General features: G+C 35.9%; 1 protein-coding gene across 4 annotated transcripts in view; it reads left to right on the top strand.

Annotated features, from left to right (window-relative positions):
• Positions 1-27,049, top strand: part of LIMK1 (LIM domain kinase 1) — a 93,342-nt gene that overhangs the window by 52,442 nt on the left and 13,851 nt on the right. For all 4 annotated transcript variants that reach the window (XM_081768912.1, XM_081768909.1, XM_081768910.1 and 1 more), the window contains 3 exons: positions 6,254-6,511; positions 18,015-18,239; positions 23,716-23,870. In XM_081768912.1, the coding sequence (XP_081625038.1) occupies positions 6,254-6,511; positions 18,015-18,239; positions 23,716-23,870 (638 nt within the window). The remainder of the gene's footprint in view (positions 1-6,253; positions 6,512-18,014; positions 18,240-23,715; positions 23,871-27,049) is intronic.

The raw sequence follows: 27,049 nt of genomic DNA, 5'->3' as shown, positions 1-27,049 counted from the left end.
TACCTAAAAATATTTAGATTATGCCGTATTTTCTTTTTTCCAATATTATTATTATTATTATTTCAAAAAGTCACTCCGTAAAAAAGACAGACAGCACTTGCAAAGAGAAAAAAATATTAATATAAAAACTGCATGTTTTTTCCCTTGTTTCTGAAGTGTGGCCCTGGTTTTATTTGTTGTATTTCTCTTGTGTATCAATTGCACTTTTCTTATTTTATGTCTTCATCACCACCACCACCAGCAACAACAACAACAACAAAAGAAAAAGAAAAAAAAGCTATTCCTGAGGAGTGTATAAACTTCGTAGAATTTAACGAGTGTGCTTTATTTCTCTTTAGTATTTGTTTTGCGACATTGTTTAATAAATCAAATACAGATTCAGTTGTAAGAATTTCAAGTGTAGTAGTTTACTTACAAGGAACGGACATGAACGTGTCATCCGAACATCCGAATCAAACCTAGTCCATTCGGTAAACATAAGATAGATATGTTCATGCACAAAAAATTAGGCGCCATGGACAACGGAGTAAGTCACTGAGGCCCATTAATCCTGTTAGTAAAGAAAATCGTAGACTAACAGTGAAATAGCTATTGCATCAACACTGTTCATTGGAAAGTCATGGTTTATAATTTATTCTCTTCATCATGAAACAAGCTTTCCAGAGGTCCCATAACGTACCTGAACAGGGAGAATTGGGAGAATTCGGGAAATTTCCCTCCAAAAATTTCTCCTTTCAATTTTGACCTCTGGAGGGGTACCGGGTGAAAGCACACAATCCAAATGTATGTCGAAAAGTACTATAGAGGATAAGAAACGTGTGTACCAAGTTCTGTTTTGATAAACGGAATAGGTATGTTGGGAAAGGTTGTATACCAATACGCTCTGTACATATAAAACCGAACCTTTGATCTGACCTATAGAGAGAATGTAATATATATATATAAAAGATAAACACAGTACTATTTATCCTGATGTCAAGAATTGTACCACATTCTGTGTAAAATGAAGCAAGCGCTTCAACAGTTACCAGGCATATTGTTCCGTGATATGTGGAGAGGGGAATTGGGGATAAGTTGCAAAAATGTCTTCCAAAATAGCTCCATTGTGAAGTTGTGCGTCTTAAGCGACACCGGAACCGGTAGGAGTCAGTGTGCTTAGTAAAGGACACTTTAAAGGGGAATAAAATGCGCATCCAAGAAATTTAACATAAAGAAGTTCAAAACTTACGCAAGCCATTCAACTCTTTAGAGGGGAATTTCCCCTCATCCTCCCTGGTAAGCCGCACACTAGAACACAAATTATGCCTTGAAAAAATACTATGAAGTATACGGATAGGAGGTATATCCGTAAAACAAGGGAAAAGATATAGTTTGACACAGTAAGAACGGAAGAGAGAACAAAAGGTCATAAATGGGGGTGTTGGTGGATAATGTGAGTTTATCCCAATACAGCTGTAGCACAGTTGCTGTTTAAAACGCTTGCTTCATTCTACAGAGAACGTGGTACAAATCATGATATCAGGATTTATATTTTTTATATTATTTTCTCCTTATAAGTCAGGTCATAGGTTCGGTTTTGTATGTAGAGGGTGTATTGGTTTACAACCTTTCTCCACATACCTATTCCGTCTATGAAAACAAAACTTGGTACACACATTTCTTATCCCCTATAGTATTTTTCGACATACATTTGGATTGTGTGTTTTTACCTGGAGTCACTACAGAGGGGGCCAAAGTTGATGGAAGGGAATTTTCTCGACATTCTTCCAGTTTTTTTCTTTTCAAGCTATGTTATGGGCCCCAGCACCTCTGGAAAGCTTGTTTCATGCTGAAGAGAATGAACTATAAACAATGAACAGTGTTGATGCAATAGCTGTTTCACTACGAGTCTACGATTTTCTTTATACTAACAGGTTTAATGAACCTCAAGGACTTACTCCGTTGTCCACGGCACCTAATTTTTTTGTGCATGAACATACCTTTCTTATGTTTATCGAATGGAGTAGGTTTGATTCGGATGTCCGGATGACACGTTCATGTCCGTTCCTTGTTAGTAGATGTGAACAGCAAGGACCGTTAAAAAAAATGTGTAGCGATTTGAGACCAAGTGATTGTATTATAAACGTTTTAATAAGCATAGATATAAAAGAATTGCGCCTAAAAAAATTAATCTGTATTTTATGTGTGCCTAAAAGAATTAGTCTGCATTTTATGTAACGGTGAACACCAAAAGTCTTTGTGACGCAATAACCTTTGTTAAATTTAACTTCACGACAAGAATGAAGCTACAGCAGTTTCAAGTTTATCAAAACACACCAACTCAACTAACTACAAGATTAAAGGAGTAAATGTTTTGCTCAAATCTTCAGCCTTTATTGAAAGAAATGTTTTTGAGTCGTTTTATTATATCAAATCAAAGAATCCAACTTGAAACTTAAAGTTTGTATAGACAATGATGGGAGAACATCATAAAAAAATCTCAATGAATTTTAATTGATTATTTCCAAAATCAAGCTACATGCAACAATTTTACATATTTTTTATTTCCGTAGCTACTTGTATATCCGTACACATTTCAGGAATAAAAATACAAAATTTAAATATTTGATCAGGATTTGATGATTCCCAAATTGTCTTCAGTTTACAGCTTGACCTGGAACGAACAAAAGAAATACGATTACAACATAAGAATGTTTTAAGTATTTACTAATAGAATGTATGAAATACAATTGCCAAGATAAAAATTGTACTAGCCTTGTAGTAAGCTTAAATAATTTTCATTATTTAGAATTCATTTAGCGAGTAGCAATTTTCAAGGACCACAGAAGCTTAAATCATATACGACAAGATCTTCACATGGTGTGTGCTTCAACATCAGTTGAAATTTTTCACTTGACATAAATTGGTGTATTAATACGAAGTAACGTATTTTTAAAAAATATTACGTTGGGCGCATCAATGTGTTAAATACTTACAGCACGTACATAAACTATTTTTGCACTGTAACGTATAGGGGTTTGATGCCCTGAATATAATAGTTCTTTAAGGAGTTCGGTTTACCAAAACTCCTTTATATATTTACGTCCGATTGTCCGGAAAAAAAGCTCGAGAACTACTTGAGCAGTTATTATCAACTTTGACCAGAACGTAGAAAGTCATAAGTTAGGAATCGAACTTGTTTCTGGTCCTGCTACTGAAACTGGAAGTGGTAGAAATTAACCATTTCCGGTTTTAACGTTGATCGCTTAGAGCAAAAATGGTAATAGAGAGGTGCTGTTTTCTGCAGTCAATTAAAAGTCTGTAGAATACATCACGTATCCATCCTTGATGCTGTACTAAAACCGGAAGTGGTTGAAATGCAGTACAACTTTGGTTTCAATATTGATCTACAGAGAACGAAAACGATACCATATAGCTAACAAGAAGCTTTTTTTTTTTTTTTAGTTGATTTAGTGTTCTAAGAATAGGACTATTTTTCCTTCTAACGCTCGATTAAAATCGTAACTAGTAGAAATCAACCACTTCTGGTTTTAACATTGATCGCCATAGAATAAAAACTAATAGGTAATATGAAGCGGCTTTCTTTAATCATTTACGCGTCCCGAAAGCATATTCCATCTCCACTCCGTCTATTGAAACCGAAAATGGTATAAATATACTATCACTTCCGGTTTCAATAATAATTGAGAAAATATCACTCCATAAAAAATAAATTCCTTCACCTGGTGTACACGTGACACTGCTACTTATTTAAACTTACGTAAAAACACGTTACTTCTAATGTATATCAGGCTTGCCAGTGACCTGACAAACCTGAAAAACCTGGAAATGTCAGAGAAATTGATTTGTGTCAGGGAAATCCTGGAAAACCTGGAAATGTCAGGGTATTTCGTGTACTGATGACATTAATTTAAAACAAGTATATATTGAAAAATGCCCATTTAAACACAAAATAGTGCGAAACTTGTCATGTCTGATTCTAAGTAAAATTTGTACTAACCAAAATGTAAGCGAAGGGAATCTGTAATATGTTCTTGAGTAACTCCATAGCAAAAATATAGTCGTAGCTGCCAAAGCTGAGAAAGTAAAACATCAATTTTCCAAATTATGTGTTTCAGCAATAAAAAAGAAGAAGGAATTCGAATCATTTAATGTAAACACAGATAGGCTAAATGTCTTTTATTGCAGTCTATTTGATAATTGTGAATTCGTTAATTTGTGGGACATAATTATAATGTTACTTGTCCTTGTCATTGAAATACTTCCGTTGAGAAGGATTTCTGTTAACAATGACCTACAGGTGGAATATATGCATGAAGAATCTTTTATGTGTTTAAGCGTTGTTCATGATACTGTACAATATGCTGGAGATCCCCTTGGTATTTATATAGAAAAAAAAAAAAAAAAACTTCAGTATGTACGTGGATCATATGCACGTTATGAAGAAGCCATGCAAAGGAAAAGGACGAAAACTATTGCAAACGAATTAAAGGAAAAGGAAAATAAGCGCATAACGGATAAGATTACCATTTTAGAAAAAAAGGAAGCAGAACTTTCATTAGAGACTTCCATTGAATGCAAAACTTGGAACATGGAACAGGAAACTAAAGAAACATGCAGTAGTAATTTGTTTAGTGTGAAGTTCCATATCAGAAATTATTTATGTAGACTGCAGTCATAAGTATAATACTTTAATTTTATTATAATGAAAGAGAGATATCAAAGATGTAAATTGTGTATTTACAAAAAGAAAAAAAAAAAGTGAATTGAGTGCAGTAGATGAATATTGTGGAGAGTTTTCCATTCCTTCGAGGAAGGAATTATGTCTGGAAAATAATAAATCTTGCCTGGAAAACCTGGAATTGTCAGGGAAAATTGATTTGAAAAATCCCTGGCAGCCCTGTATATAGAAGAATCGTTAAATCTGCAATTCTTTTATAAAGTGAACGCCGATTTTTTCTACATAAACACCTAGTTTATCAAGAAGTATTTTTCAGTTTTAGAACTCTTATACCAAAAGTACAAAGTGTGTTTATGAAGTGACTCGATCTTCTTGTGAGTAACGTAACTGGTGACCAAGGAACCATACAGGAAAACTCGTACAGTCGCAGTGAACGAAATAAGTCTTTCACTTGTCTCTTTAACAATTCATTTACGTAAAGTTATATTTACTTACAATTACTAATCGAAGTTATAAGGTATATATAGAAGAAATACTAGATTCACCTTTATACCGCTATGTTTTCTTGTCTATGCATTGAAAATATCAACATTTCAATACTTACGGTGATCTTATTGGTGATCGATTCATTGTGTTTCGCTGAAAACCTGTTAAGTCAAATTCTTTAGGTTATATGTTTTTATAAAGAAAATTTAGACCCCACAATATCATAAAAAATACTCAATAACATCACTGTTGATCAATTCTTAGTCTTATTTGTGTCTGTCGAATAACAAGTTGAAGAAAACAGTAGTTCATAAATAACGATCCATAATACATAAATACAGATGTTACTTAATACATAGACAAGGAAAACAGCGATACAAAGGTGAGTCCAGTATTTCTTATATTTACTTACTTTTGTAAGCTTCATAAATTAGATTCTTTTGATAGAGAAAATATTTTGAAAGATTTCTTCTAAAAATGAAATGTAGAATTAGATATAAAACAAAGTTTCTTGACACTGTCTTGTTGGTAAACTGTATAGCTTGTTGGTAAGCTGTTGTAAGTTGGTTTAAATAACTGCTTAAAATCCTTTGCGGTCCTTTTCAGTTTTTCCGAATTTATGTGAACAGATCTGAATTTGCTAAAGTACAGCGTTTGATGTTCAGTTTTGTATAGGTGTGGACTTTATGGTGGACAAACACCGTGGGTTTTCTCGGGGTTCTCCCGTTTCCTCCCACTTTCTTCATTCCACCATTTCACTCATCTTTCATAATCACCGTCTCCTTTAGCCTAACCGGCATAACCGTGGGACGTTAAACTTAAAGATTTAATTTCATTTTTTCAGTTTTGTATAGGGTCCAGTTCTTATATGTTGTTGCAATAAAGACACGTCATCGTGACTCTACATGAGACTGGAATTATCAAAATTAAATGTAAAGTTCCACTCGACGAAGAGCAGCAAACGGTTAAAATTATGAAAGATCTGAAAATAATTAGTAAAAACTAATTTTGTGGAAAGCGTACTATTAACTGATGAGGTAATCGCAACAGTACTAAAATAACAGTTCGTTCTGTATTTATTTTCAGGTGGCTGTGCTAAGAAGCTTACATCACAATAATGTTTTACGCTTTATTGGAGTACTGTATAAAGATAAAAAACTTCACCTGGTCACAGAATATATCTCAGGGGGCACTCTCAAGGATCTCATCCATGACCTGACTGAACCTTTACCATATGCGCATAGGGTTAATTTCGCGAAGGATATCGCTTCCGGAATGGCGTATTTGCATTCTATGAACATCATTCACAGAGATCTGAATTCTCATAATTGTTTGGTTAGGGAGGTAAGTGTATATATTTTCTGTAAGTGGTGTAGTTAAGAATTAGTGAAACAAAGTTTGAAGTGTATAGATACATTTTCAGAAGTGACTTAACAGGCAGAGTAGACTAAGACAACAATTGCAACAAACAAAAGTAGAATGAGATATAAAACGAAGTTTGTTGACAAGTTAAAAGATCTTACTTTTACTTTTGTTCATATATGCTGTAGTGTAAAGGAGTAGAGTTTCTGCCATTTTAGAAAAGAAGTATAGCAGAAATTCTCTTTGGATTGCTCCATTTTGAATTTATGATTGTTAAGTTATCTGCGATTTTCTAGCCTGTTTTATCAATATGTTTAGTAGGCTGGGGCACACTTTAACTTCTTGTACAAGATTCGTCAAATACGTCATTCCAAAGTACTTATACTATCAAATAAAAATTAAAAAATCACCATAATTATTTTACGAAGTTGAGCCCATACAAAAGAATAACAAAACAATCTAAACAAACTTCTTTAGTAACGAAATGCTCTTTAATGTATTTCTATTTATTGTCTGACCATAGCTCACTGTAACCTCTGTCGTCGTCACCATCCATTCATCCATTGCACATAATTTCATGCATGCACTCCTTTGTTTTAGAATTAACAGGGTTCCAAGTGTCTAAACCCGCTATGAGTAGCCCCAGAGCAGAAGATTAACACCATCTTCGCAACTAACATCATATATATCCTAGTGTTTTGTTACCTGCACTTCATTTCATCAAATACATTATATATCGTGCTCTGGTTACCTTCTTCTGTATGCCTAACCAGATAAATATATCAATAAATAAATAAATCGTGATATCCATCTCCCAATGAAACTACCAATAAATGAATGCTCATGGCCCCAGAGAAGGCGTTACCTTCTGCGGCCCGCCTATCTTCGGATGAGAATGAAGTTGCACTTTAAAATATCGTCTGATTCGAACGAAATTCGGAGCACAGAATATGTCTAAGCAATGTGCTGATTTTTAGTGTAAAGGTCCCAGCTTACCGTAGGGGCAAGCTGATTGTAGTTTAAAGGTTGTCGAACAACACGACGAATGTAGTTGCGTTTGAATCACAGTACTGTGTCTTCAACGCCGAAACGACGTGAGCGAACCTATTGTGCAGTTAGCTCTGTAGGAGACCAAATACTCACTGTTCAGAATTGTCATTCGCGTAGTCACGACGTGTGATGTTACGATGAGGGTTTTTATAGCCCCGCAACACATTGAAGAACATCTATATAGAATGATCTTCCCCTGTTCCCGTGTGAGCGCATAATGACACTTGCTTATCGCCGAGAACAACTTCGGTAATATTGAAAAGCCGTACAGGTGAGGTGAATAGAAGACAGAGGTATTCAACGATTAATCATTTTTGTCTCGGAACTTGACCGCCTGTGTTTGTCTGTACACCTACTGGTGAGTGGGAAAACCCAGTGTGTGCTCCAGTGATCATACAGAACCCATTTTGGTGTAAAGAGCACTTAGGTAGGATCCCGCTCGTCTGTGATCTTCATTCAGATGCACATAATTGTCTGTCTTCCGATAAGGACGTATTACAAAAACCCATCTTCCAGCAAGTGACACATGTCTCCATATCTCCAAGGTAACCCAGCATGTACTATTCGATACATACCTTCTGCCTGACCTGCTGTGTCTCCGGATCTTAAGCCTTACGAAGAACATGTAGAATGACACTTGACCGCCAACTATGCTCCGGCAGCACATTTTGTCTGGCTACGCTAAGATATACAGCAGGTATATTCAAGTGGGAACAAGGAGTGGTCAACCACATGAGACTTATCTCCAAGGGCAGTACGAGACAATGTTTAACGTTTTCACAATTATTGAATAGCTATATTCAATGGGAAAGCTAGTTCGTCGTACTATAACGTTATATGAAAACAAAAACGTATAACGGTAACGAAAATATTTACTAACCAAAGAAAAGCAGACAAATCTATTTCCTTACCATTCTTGTGGGGAAACATGCCCTTCATGTTCTGAACCAGTCTCTCAATGGTCGACGGTATACTGAGTATTCGAACTGGTTTCAAGATGTACATCAGTTATACTGCCTTCTTTTTCGGATTTAATCCGTTTTATGCGAGGAAAGAGCTGTTCTCGTAGACACGTGCTGTCAAATAATGCTATCATCCTCATCTTGAAAGTAGGCAAGTTAGGGTACGAGGCGCATAAAAAGAAAGAAAGAAAAAAAGGAAAGAAAGTGAGGTTCGCAACACTAGTCAAGTTGAGCATGTTCAGGAGCATGCCGAAATATTGTTTGTTTGCAACAGAGATAAAATCATCCGAGTAGAGTTGCGTACGTGCTAGTAGCAATAAGGTGAAATGGCTGCCGTAATACAAAATCCCATCAAATGTGAAGGGAGAACTGTCAGTACGATTTTTGAACGCCAAAGAACAGAATGAACTGAAATCTGTCGGGAATCGTTGACTATTTACAAACTGACAGTAATGGGTGAAGGAAAGGTCAGGCAATGTGCAGATAGTTTCGGAAAATGTGTTCAAATATTCAAGATAACACGCCTGGTAGATAGACGGACGATTTGGTGAAACACGTTAACAAGAAAATGCGATCCAGTCGCCAATTCACAATAACTGAACTTGCTAGAGTTTCCAGAAGTATAGGCGAATACAGTGCGTGGAATTGTGACTAATGAGCTGGGTTAACTCAAACTGTGTGTGAGGTGGCCTATGCCAAAAATACTGATAGACGCTCATAAAGAGCAAAGATTGACAGCAGCACGTAATTTTTAGTCCTGCCGGGTGAGGATTGAGATGACTTATTTTCTCAAATAGTGACAGGGGATGAAACCCGAATATCGTACCCCACTAGGGATTCGAAGCAACAGGCAATGCAATGGCAACACTGTGGTTCTCCTTAATAATAAAAAAAAAAAAAAAAAAAAAAAAATCAGTGCACAAAATCATGGTAACTGCGTTTTGCGACCAAAAGGATGATGTTATTCTTATGGATTATTTGGAACCAGGATGAATAATTACAAGCGGATATGTATTGCTAATAACTGAATAATCAGCGACGTGCCATCCAAAATTGGCGGAGAAGAATGCTACGTTCTGGAATTCTTCTGATCCATGACAACGCCCGCTTACACCAACTTCTCGTACTATCGGGACAATTCAAAGATTTCGATGGGAACTGTTATGCCCTTTACAGCCCCGACCTTGTCCCCAGATGTCTCTTTCTTTTTCATCACCTGAAAAATTTAGCTTCCATCGAAGTTTCAACGACAGTGATATGCTCAAGACATAAGTTCTGGACTGGCTGCACTCTCAGGCGGCAGATTTTTATACAGAGGGTATACGGAAACTTGTGCCACGCTACCTGAAATGTGGGACGTTAAACTTAAAGATTTCATTTTCATTTCATTGCTACCTGAAATGTCTGGAGGTTCATAGTGACTACGTCGAAAAATAGCCAAGATGGGTACTTGTATATCATTCACAATAAATTTCTTCTATCGTTTTCTTGCTTTTAAAAAGATAGCGGCTTTATTTTATGCGCCTCGTACTTTTTGCATGGAAAATATTTCGCATAAAAATTTTGTAGGCAGGTGCCCTTAAATATTTCCTGCATAGCTACGTCCTCCTGAAATTCATTAAGTTCCATTTGCAAATTGTCAGGAGCACTGTTCACATCAATGCTGAGTGTCGATGAAAAAATACTGAAATTAATTCCTCTTTACTGAAGTGACTAAATCTGTCATTAAATTCTCAAAGCAAATCTGTCAATGATTCTTCGTAAAAAGCCAAGTTACAGAATAATTTAATCCGCTGCAACACGGTTGGAAAGTGACAAGTATTTATATTTCTTATATGATTTTCCCACAGATTGAGTTTCCTTTGAAAGGATTTTACATGTCTGTGAAATTCATGAGCCAACTGACCTTGTGTTTGCAGCTTTGAATTGAGATCGTTTAAGTGTGAATTAAGATAATTTAAGTGACAAGTAATATCCACGAGGAACACTAAGGTCACAGTCATTTTTTATTCCCTAACTGTGCCACAGATATTTCTTTCATGCCCATGAAAAGTGGCATCTCATTTGTCAAATTACGAAAATAATACAGCATCTTGCCGTTGCTTAATCACCGAACTTTATATTTTAGATGAGATCTTCTTCCTCCGTTTCCTGTTCGTCTACTAACTAACTGTATGACCTATGGAACGCAAAGGTTCAATACCGCGTTCACTAAAGCTCTACACTAACTTCTATCCTTAGCCAAATGGATCCAGTTTCTACTTTGTTTTCCTATTTCTGCTAGATCCATCTTAATATTGTCTTCCCATCTGCGCCTAGATCTTCCTAATGATAGTTTTCCGATTGGACTTCTAGTTAAGACTTTGAAAGCGTTCTTACTTTCTTCCATCTTGGCTGCATGATCTGCCCACCTAAGCCTCCTAGATTTGATGACCCTAACAGTGTTTGGTAAACGGTATAATATAGCTCCTCGTTATGAAGTTTCCGCCATTCCCTATTCCCATTCTTCCCGAATATTCGCCTCAGAACCTTGTTCCCAAATACTTTCAGTCTACGTTCTTCCCTCAGAGTAAGCAATCATGTTTCGCAACCATACAGAACAACAGGCATGATTATCGTTTTATATATTTTAAGCTTGAAATTTGTCGACAGAACTCGCGATGACAAGAGATTTTGAACAAACTAGTAATACGAATTCCATGCTTTTAGTCGACATTTAATTTCTTCGTGAATATGGTTTTCATCTGTTAATATTGATCCTAAATATTTGAAAGTATCCATTTATCAAAAGTATTATTTGATATTTTAACTGATCCATAATTGCCGTATTACGATTCCGACGAACTTCAATGTATTTAGTTTTCCCTGCATTTACTTCTAAACTTATGTCCCTGCAAGCGTTTAATAAGACCTCTGCATTTCTTCTATTGCTCTCCTATCATGCCCTGCTAAATTTACATCATCAGCATACGCCATAACCTAGTTAATACCATTCAACTCTAGGCCATGGTTGCTATATTTAATTTTCCTTATAGCATATTCCAGGGCAAAGTTGAATAATAATGACTACAACGCATTTACTTGTTTCAGGCCATTCTCGACGTGAAAGCTTGAAGTTTTCCTACCCGGACTTTACTTTGGGATTCATTTAAACATACCGTAATTAATCTAATTATCTTTTCCGTATTCCAGATTCTGTAAGAATGTTGTACAATGTTTCTTTCCAAACCGAGTTGTAAGCCTTTCTAAAATCAATAAGTAATTGATGCACTGGGGTATTGCATTCCCACTTCTTTTCGAGTATTTGTTGAGTGGTATTTGGTTGATAGATGATCAATTTCGTCTAAATCCGCACTGATAATCTCTAATAATTTCATCTACGCATGGGATCATTCTTGCTAATAGAATGTTCGAGAGGATTTAATGGAATGCCTGTTCGTCTACAAATGCTTTAAATTGGCGGCGATTGAGACCGTTTGACTTTATAGTTGACACAAGACACCACTATATTCATGGCGTGGGCAAGTTTTAGTGTTTGGCACAAAGGTTATCTTGTTGCAAGAGAAAAGACAAGTTATTGATATCAGTTTTTCTGCCGAATAATTCTTTCGTTATTCTCTTTACATCCACTAGATTTAGTTCAACCATCGGAGCACCATTAGTCTATGTTCCAGACAGTTTTTCCATTTCAGCCGGAAATTGTCAAAGACATGTTTCACTTTCTGGAAGATATTCGTAGTAACCTTTCATAGATTTCAAGGTGGGTATTCTTCTCTACAATTAAAGTCTTTATCCACACGTCACAGCTTTCATCCAAACTATTGAGAATGCTTTGAATTCATTGGTAATTTCCTTCATGTGTGATACAGTATTGTCTCCCATGTGCTTACCAATTGTCGAGCGTGACAAAATGATTAGTTTAAAGGAACTGGATCGCATCTGTAACCATCACTAGACACTCGTTCACAAAGTCACCGTCAGAATAAAACCTATAGTGTTTTTTTTTTTTTTTTAATAATAATAATAATAATAATAATAATAATAATAATAATGATATATTTACAATGAAACTAGTCTTGACAATTTCATTTACATAACCGTTTTGGTTTATAGGAAGTATTTAGTGGTCACACAAGTTTTTCTTCGGTTTTTTAATTTTGTCTTTGCGAAACTGTTCTCATAAGCCATCAAAATTAGTGTGTTTTGAAGTTTAATGTCTTAAATTTCTTACTCCTCCGTTACTGTTAAACTTTTCTGACAATAAGACAAAGTGGCTTACCTTTCTCATTAACGAAAAAGTAACCATCGGACCTATTTTTGTTGAAGCACGCGACTTTCGGTGTGCAATTTACTTGCTATTATGTGACAGTAACATTATTAAGGAGGGCCTAATAAAGCGACATGATACCACACTACACGCTACTTTACATGATATCACAAAAGGGAGTAACAATCAACAATAAGCAGAGACGCTTACAAACATAAGTAAAATAACCAACCGCAAGCAAAAGGCCCCTTGATCTCTGAATTCGGTTCTTGAGTTTTACTTATGACGAGGTTTGAAGCACAAAGCCGATTGAGAGGGGTGAAAGGAACGTTGGCTTCTGTTGTATTTTCTTAGCAATACCAAGTCGAGACAGATAAGTTTCTCACTGCGCGATCGAGGGTTGGTAACATTTTCAGTTCAGTTATAGAGATTACGTAAGAAGTTTCATTTTCAATAACGGACTGGATGAAAGGGTTCAGTGAGCTCGGACGGTTTGTTGCACTTAGCTGATCTACAGGGAGCGTAGGTCACACTATCCAGATGGACATTCATCATTTGTACGATCAGCCAAACAGCTGCTTTCGTAGCCACTCGAGGTAATTACATATTCGGGATTTCCCACGGGATCATTACCACTTACTGTCACTCACGTGATTACATTCCAATAATACACCAAACTGGACGCTCCATAGCTGCTTCTTGTCCGTTAATTTTTCCTTTCGTCCCCTTCTTATTAATGAGACATTCTAGCGAAAAAAAAAAAAAAAAAAGAGGGCACGATGGCTCAGTGGTAGAGTGCTTATCCAGTGCGTAGGATCCCTGGTTCGATTTCTGGCTAAATAAGTTTGTGGTAGACAACATTGTGCTCGTGGGTTTTCTCGGGGTATTCCTGTTTCCTACTACATTCTCATTCCACCAATTCTATCATCATTCACTTGCTATAGTTATCATCTTCCTTAGCCTAACAGGCATAAACATAGGACGTTAAACTCAGATTTAATTTCATTTCTGTACCTGCTTTAGTAGTGTATAATATTCTTTAAGGTTTTACTGCTGTATGTAATATCTTGCGTAGGTTCCTATTTTGATCCCAGGTTATGTTAGTTTGTAGTAGACAGTATCATCTCTGTAGGTTTTGTCATGGCTCTTTCCTCCTACACTTTCATTTGACCAGGTCATTCATGAGCATTGAGTTCCATTAATACTTAATCTCCTTTAACCTAAAGGGCGTAACCGTGGAGTATTAAGATTTAATCTCATTTCTACTTTATTAATTTTATTTCCATGATAACTGTTTCTAACAACATATAAAATATGGTACGAACTTGCTAGAAAGTAGTACGAGCATTACAAAATAACATAAAAGAAAGTAGGTTATAAACTTGCACGTATATTATCAGAAACTTAGAAGTTGTAGTAGGAAAACACAATTAATATTGAAAAGTGCGGAACCTTAGAAGAGCGGCCCTGTTTTCAAGAAAGTGGCCCTGTAGCCAAACGGTTAGTGACTGGTGGTTGTGCCCATTGTGACTTCTTCTCAGGATCACAATATCAGGGCTCATAACGAGCCACTTTTTTTTTTTTTTTTTTTTTTTTTTTAACTGAAAGTTACTTTTTTTTTTCAAGTTTGTCACTAAAAGTTACTTTTTTTTTAAAATTTGTCAAAGTTACTTTTTTGGGAGGTAAAGTGACTTTTTCGCGTGATTTATGTTTTGCATTGGCAATTTTTTTAAGAAAAATATAAAAATAAATGGAAAGAGGCAGAAACTTGTTACCCATTACTCTTCTGAAAGCTTCAGTACTTGCTGCCACATGTGAAGAAGTCAGCGTTATTCTCACTTCAACTTTTATTCTTTCTAAAGCACAGTGGATGGTTGGTGGATGCTTAAGCTCTCAAGGTGGGGTTGAGAACTTTTCTGTGTCTATTCTTTCTTCTATCATAATAGTCTTTTAGTTTTCTCTCGTAATAGTTAACGCTCCGCTCAACGTTGTGTGTGTGTGTTTGTGTGGTTAATCATGTTCGTCTTGTGATATGCATCTTGTATGTTCTTAAGAGTAGGTGATGAATTTGAATATTTCATGGCTTTGAAAACTCTCAATGCTAACTTAAATATAATGTCTGGTATGAAGAAATTCGGAAATAGGCCAGAACTGGTTCCACTTACTCAGAAGCTTCTTACATCTGCTAAGTCTGCTCACCGTAACTACAAAGCATACTTAGAAAACCTAAGAAAGGAGGAAGCTCAAAAAGAAGAAGAAAAGATTAAACAAAACGTCAAACAAAGAGAGAGGTGATGGAGAAATTGACAAAGGAAAAAAGGGGCATGATGAGATTTTGGTCACTTTTTCGTGTGCTTTTGGTCACTTTTTGGCCACTTTTTCGTGTGCTTTTGGTCACTTTTCAACTATTTACAAGAGACCAGACCACTATGAGCCCTGTAATAAAGTGATTTTTTTTTTTTTTTTTTTTTTTTTTTTTGTCATGGCTTCATGGACTTATTTGAAAATAGTTCCATTGGATTCAGCATTCTCAAATTAGTATGAAAAGCTTAATTAGAAATATATCCAAATGTGGGCACTTTCTACTAGCAGCATGATCGTTAGTTGTTTCCACAACATTCGAGTCAATAGACTTCACAGAACATCCATCTAGTACAGTGTTAATGGAAAATTATTGTCTCAAAGTAGGAAGATGACAGACACCTGATATTCATCATAAATTACGTAGTTAATAGTTATAAGAGGTGGGAAAAGAAAAAAGCAAACAGATCTATTAAATTTCAACCGTAAGTCCTGAAGTTATCCTTTTCGCGAACCAAGAGAAAAGAAATGAATTAAGAAACTGTTCAAGAAGTGATATTACAATTACATGAATAAACGAACAGTGAGGTGTTGTGAAATATTGAAAAATACCTCAAGACGCACCACACAGGTAATAATATTTGCTCTCTCTTATGTATTTGCTTTCTTAATTTGAGTGATAAAATTTTAATTCCATTGGTTAGACTTCTCGTAGAGTCCCCACTAATGTGTTTGTGCGTATGTGCTGCAATATTTTCGTATTCGTTTGCGAATTAATCTTTGGAATTTAAAAATAATTTCCCAAAAAATCCTCCAAATAACGTTACCTGAAGAGTTTTCATTGAAAGATCGTAGGAACGATGGAATACCATGATGAACCTATTATTCTACCGGAGCTTGTTTCCTTACACCTCTTGATTTCTGCTTCTACGATTATCGTCTAGAACTGTAGTATTTCCACAACTATCCTATTATAACCAACGAATACAACTTATTTCCACAATCTATCTCTAAATTCTACATCCAGACTCGCACTTCACTTTTCACTTTATATATAAACTGTATTGTAAGGCATCACAATCATTACATAGTAATTATACATTTTCCTAAATAAAAAATCATACAGATACAACTGCTGTTCCATGATTGTCTGAAGGGACTTTTTTACGCTTCAAATCATAAATAAACCTACTTAGGTAAAATGATGGTAAGTATAAATTTAGTAAAGCAGTCGTAGCTTGTATTTCCTTTTTTATTTCATTGAATATTATGGAATGATGTTCTACATAAGATGATTGATAGAATCTAGATAAGCTCATTTTTGGTGAAAAAGAAACAACAACAAGGAGTTTACATTGCGTTTTAGTTTATATTCGGAACTTTGCCTCTTTACTTACTAAAAATACATGTTACGTATTGTCAGTCACTTTGTATTTATATCAGCTTGGTCATTATTTTGAAAATCGTCAACTTTTCTCCCTTTAAACCTTATATCTCGCTTTTCAGTTTATACCCGTTTTGGTCGAATGTGTTACATGTACAGTCTATACAACAACAAACAAATAAAACACTATTTGCAGGATGAGGCAAAAGTTTCAATACAAAATGTCAGATTACAAGATATGTTTGCTAAGTGACTCCTACAATGCCAGGCAACGTTATGCGTGGTATTTCCGTATTCACAGCGAACTCGTGACAACGCATCTCCGAATATGTGGTACTAAGCATCTGTATTTATTTCCTTCAAATCACATTTAATGACTGGTAGCCACGTCAGCCAATCCAGGAAACAGTTTGTCTGCCTGTATGCCGTGGTGAGGAGACACTCTAAAAGAAGCAGAAAAGATCCCATTCTCGTTCAGGATTGATGGGAAGATATGGTTCTTCAGCACATGCGTACTTAAATTTTCTTTGAAAAAAGGATCGCCATCAATGAAGAAAGGATCGCCAAAGCTGTCATCCCAGATCTCGTACTACACCGTAACATTTCGTGCACCGATCATTTTGCTGTCCCGTGTGGATTGACATTACTTATGTGTCGTCTATTAACTGTGGTGTTAACGGAGAAGTTTGCTTTGCCAGAGAATAGAATGCTAGGAGCACAATTCTGGTCATTCTTGCACACTTACACGCATCTTCTACCATGTGAGTCACGATATCGTGGATTACTGTGTTTTGTGCGTAGCATTCAATGTCTGCATGGTGTCGCGGAGTGGTACAGCTCCTTACCAAAGGATGTTAGCCTGCTCTTGCAGTAGGGCAGTGGTGACTCAGTGGTAGAGCGTTCACCTTTAATGCTTGGGGTCCCTGGTTCGATTCCAGCTCGCGCTAAGTAAACTTTGTGGAAAACAAACATCATGTTCGTGGGTTTTCTCGGCATTCTCCTGTTTCCTCCCACTTTATTCATTCCACCATTTTATTCATTGCTCATTATCACTGTCTCCTTTAGCCTAGCCGGCATAACCGTGGGACGTAAAACTATTTTTTTTTTCTCTTGCTGTGTTAGTAGGATCTCACTTGTTAGGTAAAAAAAATGTGGATCACCATTTGTATGTAAATTTCTTGGCTCATCCAATGTAATGCACATTATTACGTTTCCTATCAAAATATTTACCGAACTGGATTTCAGGTAGACAACTGATTAGTCTGCTCGAAGAACAAAGTATCAATACATATAAAACTGATATTGGTAATGATAGCTTAATGATTAATCATCCGCCCGGCAGGTGGAAGTTGGGTGGTCGAGTTCTTTCCAGTTTAGCGATTATGTTTTCAGTATTATTTCATTAAAACGCAAGTTGTTTCGTTTATTGTCTAAGTATAATAAACTAGAATCTGATATACATAAAATAAATTGCAAGCCACTCCTTTTTTTAATGTTTACACTATTTAAAATGTTATTCAGGATAGAACAGTTGTGGTAGCAGACTTCGGTTTGGCACGGATCATATCTCAAAATAACATCAGTGCTGATCGAAGACGGTACGGAAAACGAGGTACAAAGAAATGTGAGAGGAAGAAGAGGTATACTGTTGTTGGCAATCCATATTGGATGGCTCCAGAAATGATGAAAGGAAAGAAATATGACGAGAAAGTGGACATATTTTCATTTGGCATTGTTCTGTGCGAGGTAAGATATCGATGTGAATATTGAATATTTGATCTGGTAATTGCTCATATTTTCTGACATATATTATCTGTTAAAATTGTGAAGTATTTACAAGTATTTCTATTTCAGTTTGTTAATTTCATTAGCATGAAAGTATTGTTTTCTGTGGAACAGTATTAAATGGATGAATATTGGTTTTAAGTTAAAGAAGGTGAATGAAAAGTGCTAACGTGCAAAGCAGATGAATAAAACCCTGTTGCATTATAACACTTGTATACCCCCAATACATTTTGCATATATCTTGTAAACAGAGGTGCCCATCCCTCTATTGTTTCTAAAGCATTACTCTATTTTAGTTTGACGTGTTCCGAGAAAACATTGCTTACTTTTAAACTTACACTGTGAATCTATCCTCTGTTTTCCCCCTCCCCACAGGTACGATCTTTTAAGTTTTGCTGTAGTATAAATTACTTACTTTTTATGCACTAGTTCATGTATTTCAACATTCTCCCTTGACTTTTCCCTAAAATTTCAATATCGCATTTTGCATCATGAACTTTCCCCTCTTAATATCAATGTGTTTCTTGAAGTTTAGTCCCTTTTTACCACCAGTGTTACATGGCACGTGGGCCTGCAGTTCAGGGTGGAATCCGAGCCACTGTAATACATTGAAATTTCTATGCTCTTCCATCGGAAATCGAAACCGGGATCACTTGAATCAAAGACATGGCCGCTAGGACCAGCGCACATAAGGCCGAAAAACGAAATTACGGCGCCAAAAATAGAAAAAAATATTGTGATGAAACTAATCAGAAATTCCTTCAAAATAGTCCCTATATATCAGTCCATGATGTACCGTAAGAATTTGTTTTGTGAACGCAACACAGTAGCCAGCGTATGTGCGCAAAGTTGGAGTTTATTTCGAACGGCCAGCCGCAGTTAGTTGTGCCTGAGTTGCTGACGGAGAAACAGCTCGTGCTAAAATTTCCCCAAGTGACAGTAACAAGATTTCAATACGAATATTGAAGAGTTAGATATATATATAGTGTACATCTGAAATGACTGTGAACCTAACAAGTGAGCTTAGTGTAAATACAGTGCAGGTAGTATGATGGACTAATGCGGTGTCGAAACAAGGAAGAAATATTTACTATACATAGAGTTATAAAAAAAGTTCCAAAGAGTACCGCGACTATTCTTGGACAATTCGACAATATATCTTATATCAAACATAGAACAGGAATACACACGTTCCCCCTTTTCCCCCTTTCCTGATTGGAGCGTATTGTTTACACACAGTTGTGGCAACGATCTGTGAAGAACATGAAAACTAAGAGAAGAAAACTCTTTATAGTGTTATTTAAAGAGCATTTTTACAATAGTTCTTCATTAAAATGTAATAAACAATTATTACAGTATACATTAAACAAGTGTGGTATCAGTGAACTTGCTGAACAACGTGGAAATAAACTGAAAACTGTAGTGAAAGTATTTGTGTCAAAGGTTTTGGCGGGCATGTAATTACATGTACGAGTGGGAAATAAGCATATGGAGTGACTTGATCAAGACGTAACACTTCCGGTGTTACAACCATCACAGCGTCCCTCAACAACATCACGGCTTTCGGAGCAAATGAAAAGAGGAAGATCAAGAAAACTGTTCGAAGAGAGTTCGCAACAAAGTAAAAAATAAATAAATAAATAAATAAATAAAATAAAGGAAATTGTAAAGAATACCAGTTCCGAAAAGCTGTGTTTGTATGTAGAATCAAGTTTGGTGAAATCTGGCAAGAGTACTGCAGCCGAAATTGTGAAATTAGCGATCCAGTCTCCGACTAAGAGATTGAAAAATATGAAAGCGATCCATGATACATCATCTGCTACTACATGACCGTGCAGCCCTGACGAAGCTTTAGGCCTTCTAGTGGATCTTAGCTTGGCAAAGGAAGATTATAAAAGGATTAGACTTGGAGCAAAAGAAAGAGGAACTGATATTTATCCCTCATATCATGTGCTAGCAGAGACAAAGAAGTGTTATCCTGCAAATATTACGGTAACTAAAAACGAGGCTGTGGTCCCACTGCAAGATGAGCTCAATCATACTACACTGCGTTTAGTACAAGTACAGAGTGATGTGATACTGCAGAACATTTCGGAGGACTGTGATACTATCGATATTTATTATAAATGGGGCCTAGATGGCGGTGGCCACAGGATATATAAACAAACTTTCGCAAATAATTCCTAATACGTTGATTCCAACATACTTTTATGTACCATTGTGCCATTGTACGTGTGTCAATCTAATTGTAAGAAGACAACAATATTTTGGAAGAACATGACTGCATCATCGACAAGGTAGTGCCGACCAATTGCCTCTAAGATAAAAAAAAAAAAAAAGGAAACGGTTCACAATGTGAAATCAGAATATGACGAAGCACAAACACAAATATTGCAGTTGCAGCTAATAATCGTTCTCGGCAATAAGACAATAAAATTTAATCATATTTCGCATATAGGCATATAGGCGTAGTCGTCTCATGAGGATTTCTGAGCAGGATATCCAATAAAATCAACTTTTTTATTTTTGGTGTCGTAACTCGATACTTTGGCCCTATGTGCAGCGGGGAGGCTGTAGCACAAGTTTATCCAGATACAAAATTCTGTACTCACGTTTATATTCAAGGAAACTACTTAATGATCCTGAATAGTGACTAGTTTAATGTAACTAATCACTAGAATATACTTGATATACAGTGATAAAATACACGACTGGACGGCGAATTGAACACTTAAACTCCAATTTTCTGTGTCGATTGGTTAACCACTACACTACCCAGTCCGTTCATTCGATGAGCCATTGCATTCTAACATTGTTGAAGTTAATGCTCACTTACTCAGATCATATAGACTTATGGTACAGTCCATGAAAAGTACAGGAAAGTGAAGGTCCACAAGAAAAACATCGAAGTACCAGTTGTTTAATATAGTCTGAGAAATTATTTGTGATTGAAATGAGTTTTTTTTCTTTCTTTTTTCTTTTCAATAATCAACGAATTACATATATTGAAACTCCTTGCATGCTTATGGTTTCTTCCTAAACTGGCTAAATGGTTTCAGAATTGAGGAAGTAGTCTTTTTATATATCAGTATGATTTTATCCGATATATCCTATATGACTTTCACACGACTAAGATATTTTTCATGAAACGAAATAAAATGTGTGAGGAAAATAATATGGAATGTAACCACTGAAAATAACGTGTCATGCAAATATTATTTAACATCTGAAGATTAAAATAGATAATTTAAGGACAAGATTCGAAAGGAACATATATTAATCATTGTTATGTGTTAAAAAATGCCCTTTTCATCTTATATATACGTTCATGTTCTCTAATTTGCAGCTCATTTTCTGTCAAATATTTTTGGAGAAAGACAAAACTGGAAAATTTGAATAAATATTTCTCGTATCGGATTGCGTCATGTAAGCAGAGCTGTGTGATTTTCAGTAAAACAGGTTTATTGCTTCTCCTAATCATTGTGCAATCGGCTCAAAAATGTATCCGTCTGATACAATTTTGCTGTGTCAAGGCTCTCTATAACTTAATGGCTAGAACACGGGCAACAGTACGCGTGGTTCCGGATTTCATCTTCAGTGAGTACATATGTGTTTCAAATCCCAGTTAAACTGTAAGATTATGTGTCATATAATCACGGTACAGAAGATAGTTGTCCATGCAGATAACTTCATAATGAATTTAATATATTTAAATAAGCATTTCTTCAACTTCGAGATAGTGGTTTTCTTTTGGAATGAAAAATCTTTTCTAATTAGTTAACGTACCCATAAAATATGAATAATCGTAACCGGAATACGTTTATTCGTCTTTTGAGCCGATTGTATATAAATATGTAGCATAATAGGCATATAAATATTGTACTATTATTATACTAATGAGTGATGGTTGCCAGTAGCATTTGCTAAGAAAATGACTCAATTGTTCGAGTCACGATTTTGTGTTCTTTGAAAATAAAGTCTAACCGAGTAGATCACTAACTATATACATTCAAAGTATTGACTAATTCGTAATTTAAGCAAAAGTGAAGGAAAAGCTTTCGAAATAAAATCATTTCTGTAATGTAAAATAGTAGTTTTGGCATTAAGACTGCTCATGAGTTTTGTTCCTAAATATTGTAGAAATGAACGATTCGTATTAGAATTTTTCTGCGTAATTCGTTTTAGTAAGTTTTTAGTAAGCAGAAGATTCTGTTTAGTGAATTAGCCATTTTTCTCTCTCTCCTCAAGGTGACCCACATAAAAATAGCCTGACATGATAATACCGGCCAAAAGAGTAGGAAAATCTAAACATTTCCTGCGTGTTAAGAAATGCTGTAAGTGACCCTCGTTAACATCGAGACAATTCTGCGCACGTCGTCTCGCGATTTGGCTAATATCGCGTGTAGCTGTTTCACGGATAATGCTGCAGATGGTGTGGGTAGTGTTTTGCTGCAGGCCACAGAGCATGTGGATTATTTGTACACACTTTCTGCGTTAAGCATCCCCAGAGTTAAAAATTACAGGAGGACAAATCCGGAGGAACAAGGGGGGCACAATCTCGTGTTTATTATGTGCTCGTTGGTAAACAGTGCATGAACAGTCCAATGCCGGGAATTCAAAGTGTGATATGTTGCTCCACCTTGTTGGAAGTAGGAGTATAGCCTTCCTTGTGGTGTCAGTTCATCATGAACCTGTTGCAAGAAGGCGCGATAAATTTTACTATTCACTGTTGTTTCGAAGAATACATGACCGACTACAAGTGTCCCAGAAACCTCGCACTAAACACCAATGTTTTTGTCATTGAGAAGGATTTCGTGCAGAATGTGTAGATTCTCAAGAGATCAGTGTCGTATATTGGGCATTCACGTAAACCGATAAATGGAACCACGCTTGATCGGACATACAGTAAAGTACAGCAGAGGGTCCAAACATCTGTCCGCAATAAATCGTTAGTAACCAATTATAGTACGCAACCCGTTTACCTGTGGCCGGCACCTTCAGTTCCTGGACATATTAATCGGTATGATTTCAGTTTCAGAGACTTAAGTACACACGGGCTTCGTATTAGCTGCTGCTGAATGTTCGGTGTTCGGAGAACGTTTTTGTTTCCGCCTAGTCACATTCGTCACAGACCCGGTTTAACGCCATTTTTGCAGCATTCAGCTTTATATTTTTTGTCAGCGTAAGCGTTGTTTTCTAAATTGCTTTTGTCTAAATTCAACCGTGGATTTTTCATTCTGACAATACGATATTCATATGTAGTGATATGTGAAATCTTTACATCTATATACGTGTATAGGTAAATGGACGATAGATTGTCATATCAATATATAAATACCACATTCACAGGTGGTTTGATATACCCCACAGTTCATTGTCTTAATTCAACAGGATGCGTCAGTTGCGTGTTCTGTTATCTCTAATATTTTGTTTTCAGATCATTGGAAGGGTTCATGCAGATCCTGACTATCTCCCCAGATCGTCTGACTTTGGGCTCAATCAGCACATTTTTAAAGAAAAATTTTGTGCCAATTGTCCTGAACCGTTTTATAAAATCGCCTTTCTGTGCTGTGACTTAAATCCAGATAAGAGGTATGTACAACAAGTATTTTCTTCCTTTCTTTTTTATTACACTTTCCTTTCCATTGCCTGATTTGTGTACGATGATAGACGTTAGAACGGACAGAGGAAACCTGAATCCTTGCACAGCTCGAAATTTTAATGTCGGACAACTACACAAATCTAAAGAAATTTAAACGAGGGAAATCGTTACTATATCGTTAAATTACTCCATGCAAATAGAAATGAAATATTTAATACTAAGTAAATTATTCTGAGAATTATAACTAATTTACACTAATCTCAACTAGTTTGGTAATTCTGAGTCAGCTTTTCTTTCTTTCTGTTAGAACGCAAATAAAGACGTAAATTTTGTGAGACATTAATATTTATCTCAATAAATATTTGTGTTAAATCACATTGCAATGGTCCCAATGAAAGATCAAATGACAACGTAATGCTATTTTTCGTTTCAAATTCCAAGCTCTAGCATGGTCAAAGTATTGTCTTGGCTAGGGATGGCCAATTCCGGAATTTTTACTTTCCGGAATCCGGAAAGTAAAGTCGGAAAATTCCGGAATTCGGAAAAATTCCGGATTTCGGAAAAATTCCGGAATTCAGAAAAATTCCGGATTTCGGAAAAATTCCGGATTTCGGAAAAAATTCCGGATTTCGGAAAAAAATCCGGATTTCGGAAAAAATCCGGAATTCAGAAAAATTCCGGAATTCGGAAAAATTATTTTTTCTTTTTGTAATCCTAAGAATTTTGTTCAAATGCAAACGAACAAATTTCCTTTTTGTAATCCTAAGAATGTATGATGCAAGTTAAGCTGAAACTTACATCCTAAAGTATACACTACTCAATCTTCCCATGGTTAATGAGATGTAGTCCAAAAGTACGATGCACTCCTAATATTTAATTTTTGTTTTACTGTGATATTGTCCAGAGGTAATACATATATCACACTGAGATAAACAACTTGACAGAATGAAGATATACGTAGTTTTCCAGAAAATCGTGAGAAACGAATTTTTATGAAGTTAAAATATGCGTCGCTTGTTGCCAGTGTGATGCAATTGATAACTTTTATGCTGGAATAGTCTTATTATTATTATTATTATTATTATTATTATTATTATTATTATTATTATTATTATTATTATTAATCGTTTATGTACTGTAAAAGAAAAATATGAACCGTTAAGTAGTAGATTTTATCTGTTGTTTTTTGATATCTTCTGACAGTAATAACAAACTGCTTGTAAATACGCAATGATTATCAAGGACAATGGCATATTAATGTAAGGACTACTCTGCAGACTAGCAATAAACAATAAACAATAACAGATAAACAATAGTTGCAAAAAAAAAAAAAAAAAAGTAACTAACTTGGGCATGTCAGAATGTTCGCGAGAATATAGGGACGCATTGATACTCTAGCAAAGAGCGTTGTGTTACTATTACTCAAAGGGCCGTACGATGGAGGCATTAACGCTAATGTTAATGGCACTAATGAGCACTTACTTGCTCTAACGGTTAACCTCATTTTTGAGATGATTCTTAGAAGTGGGCGTGTTGGCATGCAGTTAGAAGACATATCCATTATTTAAAAAGCACACGTTATCTGTGGAGTACTAACGATTTGCTTCACTATCGAACACTAACATAGCACTAGCGACGTTTAAAGTCGAAATTGGAGTCTGACATAAGTGGCTTGTCAACTTCACGGACATTATATTTTCCTTGAATGCGAGAATTTTGCGCCCGGGAAATTTGCGCCCTACCACAAAAATAGGAAAAAATGCGCTCGCAATTTATTTGCACTGGGATGTTTGCGCCCTACCGCAAAAAGAGGGGAAAATGCGCCGGCTACATATTTGCACTGGGATGTTAGCGCCCTACAATTCAACTTATTTTTGTATTGTGTAAAGTAACTTCCACTCACACTTGAACTAGGCTTGCCTCTCATCGTCTCCGTGAGTTACTCCATCCGTTATAATATTCCGAACAAATGAAAAAAATACAATTTTAGTTCACTAAAGGGCAATCCATACAAATACAATTTTTCATTATACGACAAAATTTACAATAAAAGTATAAATGACTGATATATAATTATTTATTAATATAATCAAAGAGTATAATTTAATCTACAAAAGGCTGTTTGGCTCTACCCAGATATCTCTGTTCACAATCCTTGCGAGTTGTTTGGCTTTTTAGGACACAAAATATAGAAAAGAAAATGTAAAGTGAATGTAAAATCAGTTCAGTAATATTATCAAGAAAACTATGTACAGTGTGTTTACTTGCTGGAATTACACTTCAAACACACAATTGCGTTCAGTCGTTCTTTCAGAAAAAATGTTCCGGGGGGCACACTTAGTATTCCGGAGGGGGTCACTGCTGGTACTATTCTATTTATTATTATATTATAGACGTATTATTTTGGTCTCCTCCGAGGGGGCACTCTGAGAGCTCTGGGGAGGCCAGTGTTCCCCCAAAATCATCTCTGGAAGAAGCAGTGATTACGTTGATCCGTTGTGTTCTTTTGGCTTATATTGAAGTTTATTCTCCCCTTATATAGCCACAATGAAAATAAATCACAAATGGCATGGTTGTGGGGGGAGGATTGTTTATGCTGTAATGTCAGCCCCTCCGAGCAAATGCGTAAGCTCCAATAGGTTCTTTTATTTCGCAGGGCTTAAACTTCCTGGTGGAGGTACATCGCAGGCGCAATTTTCCCTGTTCTTGAGGTGGGGTGCAAATTTCCCAGACGCAAAATTCTCGACACCGTTCGAATGACCTCGGAAGACTATATCTTTTTCAATACTTTTTTATATTTTTTTACTTGAGATTTCTTCATAGCTTCTTATTAAAATACTTACTAATATATCCTCATTTTATTGTCCTAACCAATCAATATGGGTATGTTGTCAGTAAAATATTTAGATTGATCGAGCCTCTGGTGTGTAACCACAGTATTTCATATCATCCCTCCATTAGAAATCTTGGCTAAACGAACCAATATATGTTGCAAATAAAATAGTTTAGAATGATTGAGCCCCTGGTAAATAACCACAGTATTTCGTGACAGACCCCCCCTTCCTATTACCATATTCTAGCTACGTGCCTGACTCAGCTAATTCTCTACATTCTTTACCAAGCACACATTTTCTAAAGCGGAAAACGCTCTCTAAATACCTAAGCTCAT

The sequence above is a fragment of the Thermobia domestica genome, chromosome 8, assembly GCF_964235325.1.
Source record: "Thermobia domestica chromosome 8, izTheDome1.hap1.1, whole genome shotgun sequence".
Classification (NCBI taxonomy): domain Eukaryota; kingdom Metazoa; phylum Arthropoda; class Insecta; order Zygentoma; family Lepismatidae; genus Thermobia; species Thermobia domestica.
The sequence above is the reverse complement of the archived record's forward strand: the minus strand, read 5'-3'. Positions and strand labels throughout refer to the sequence as shown.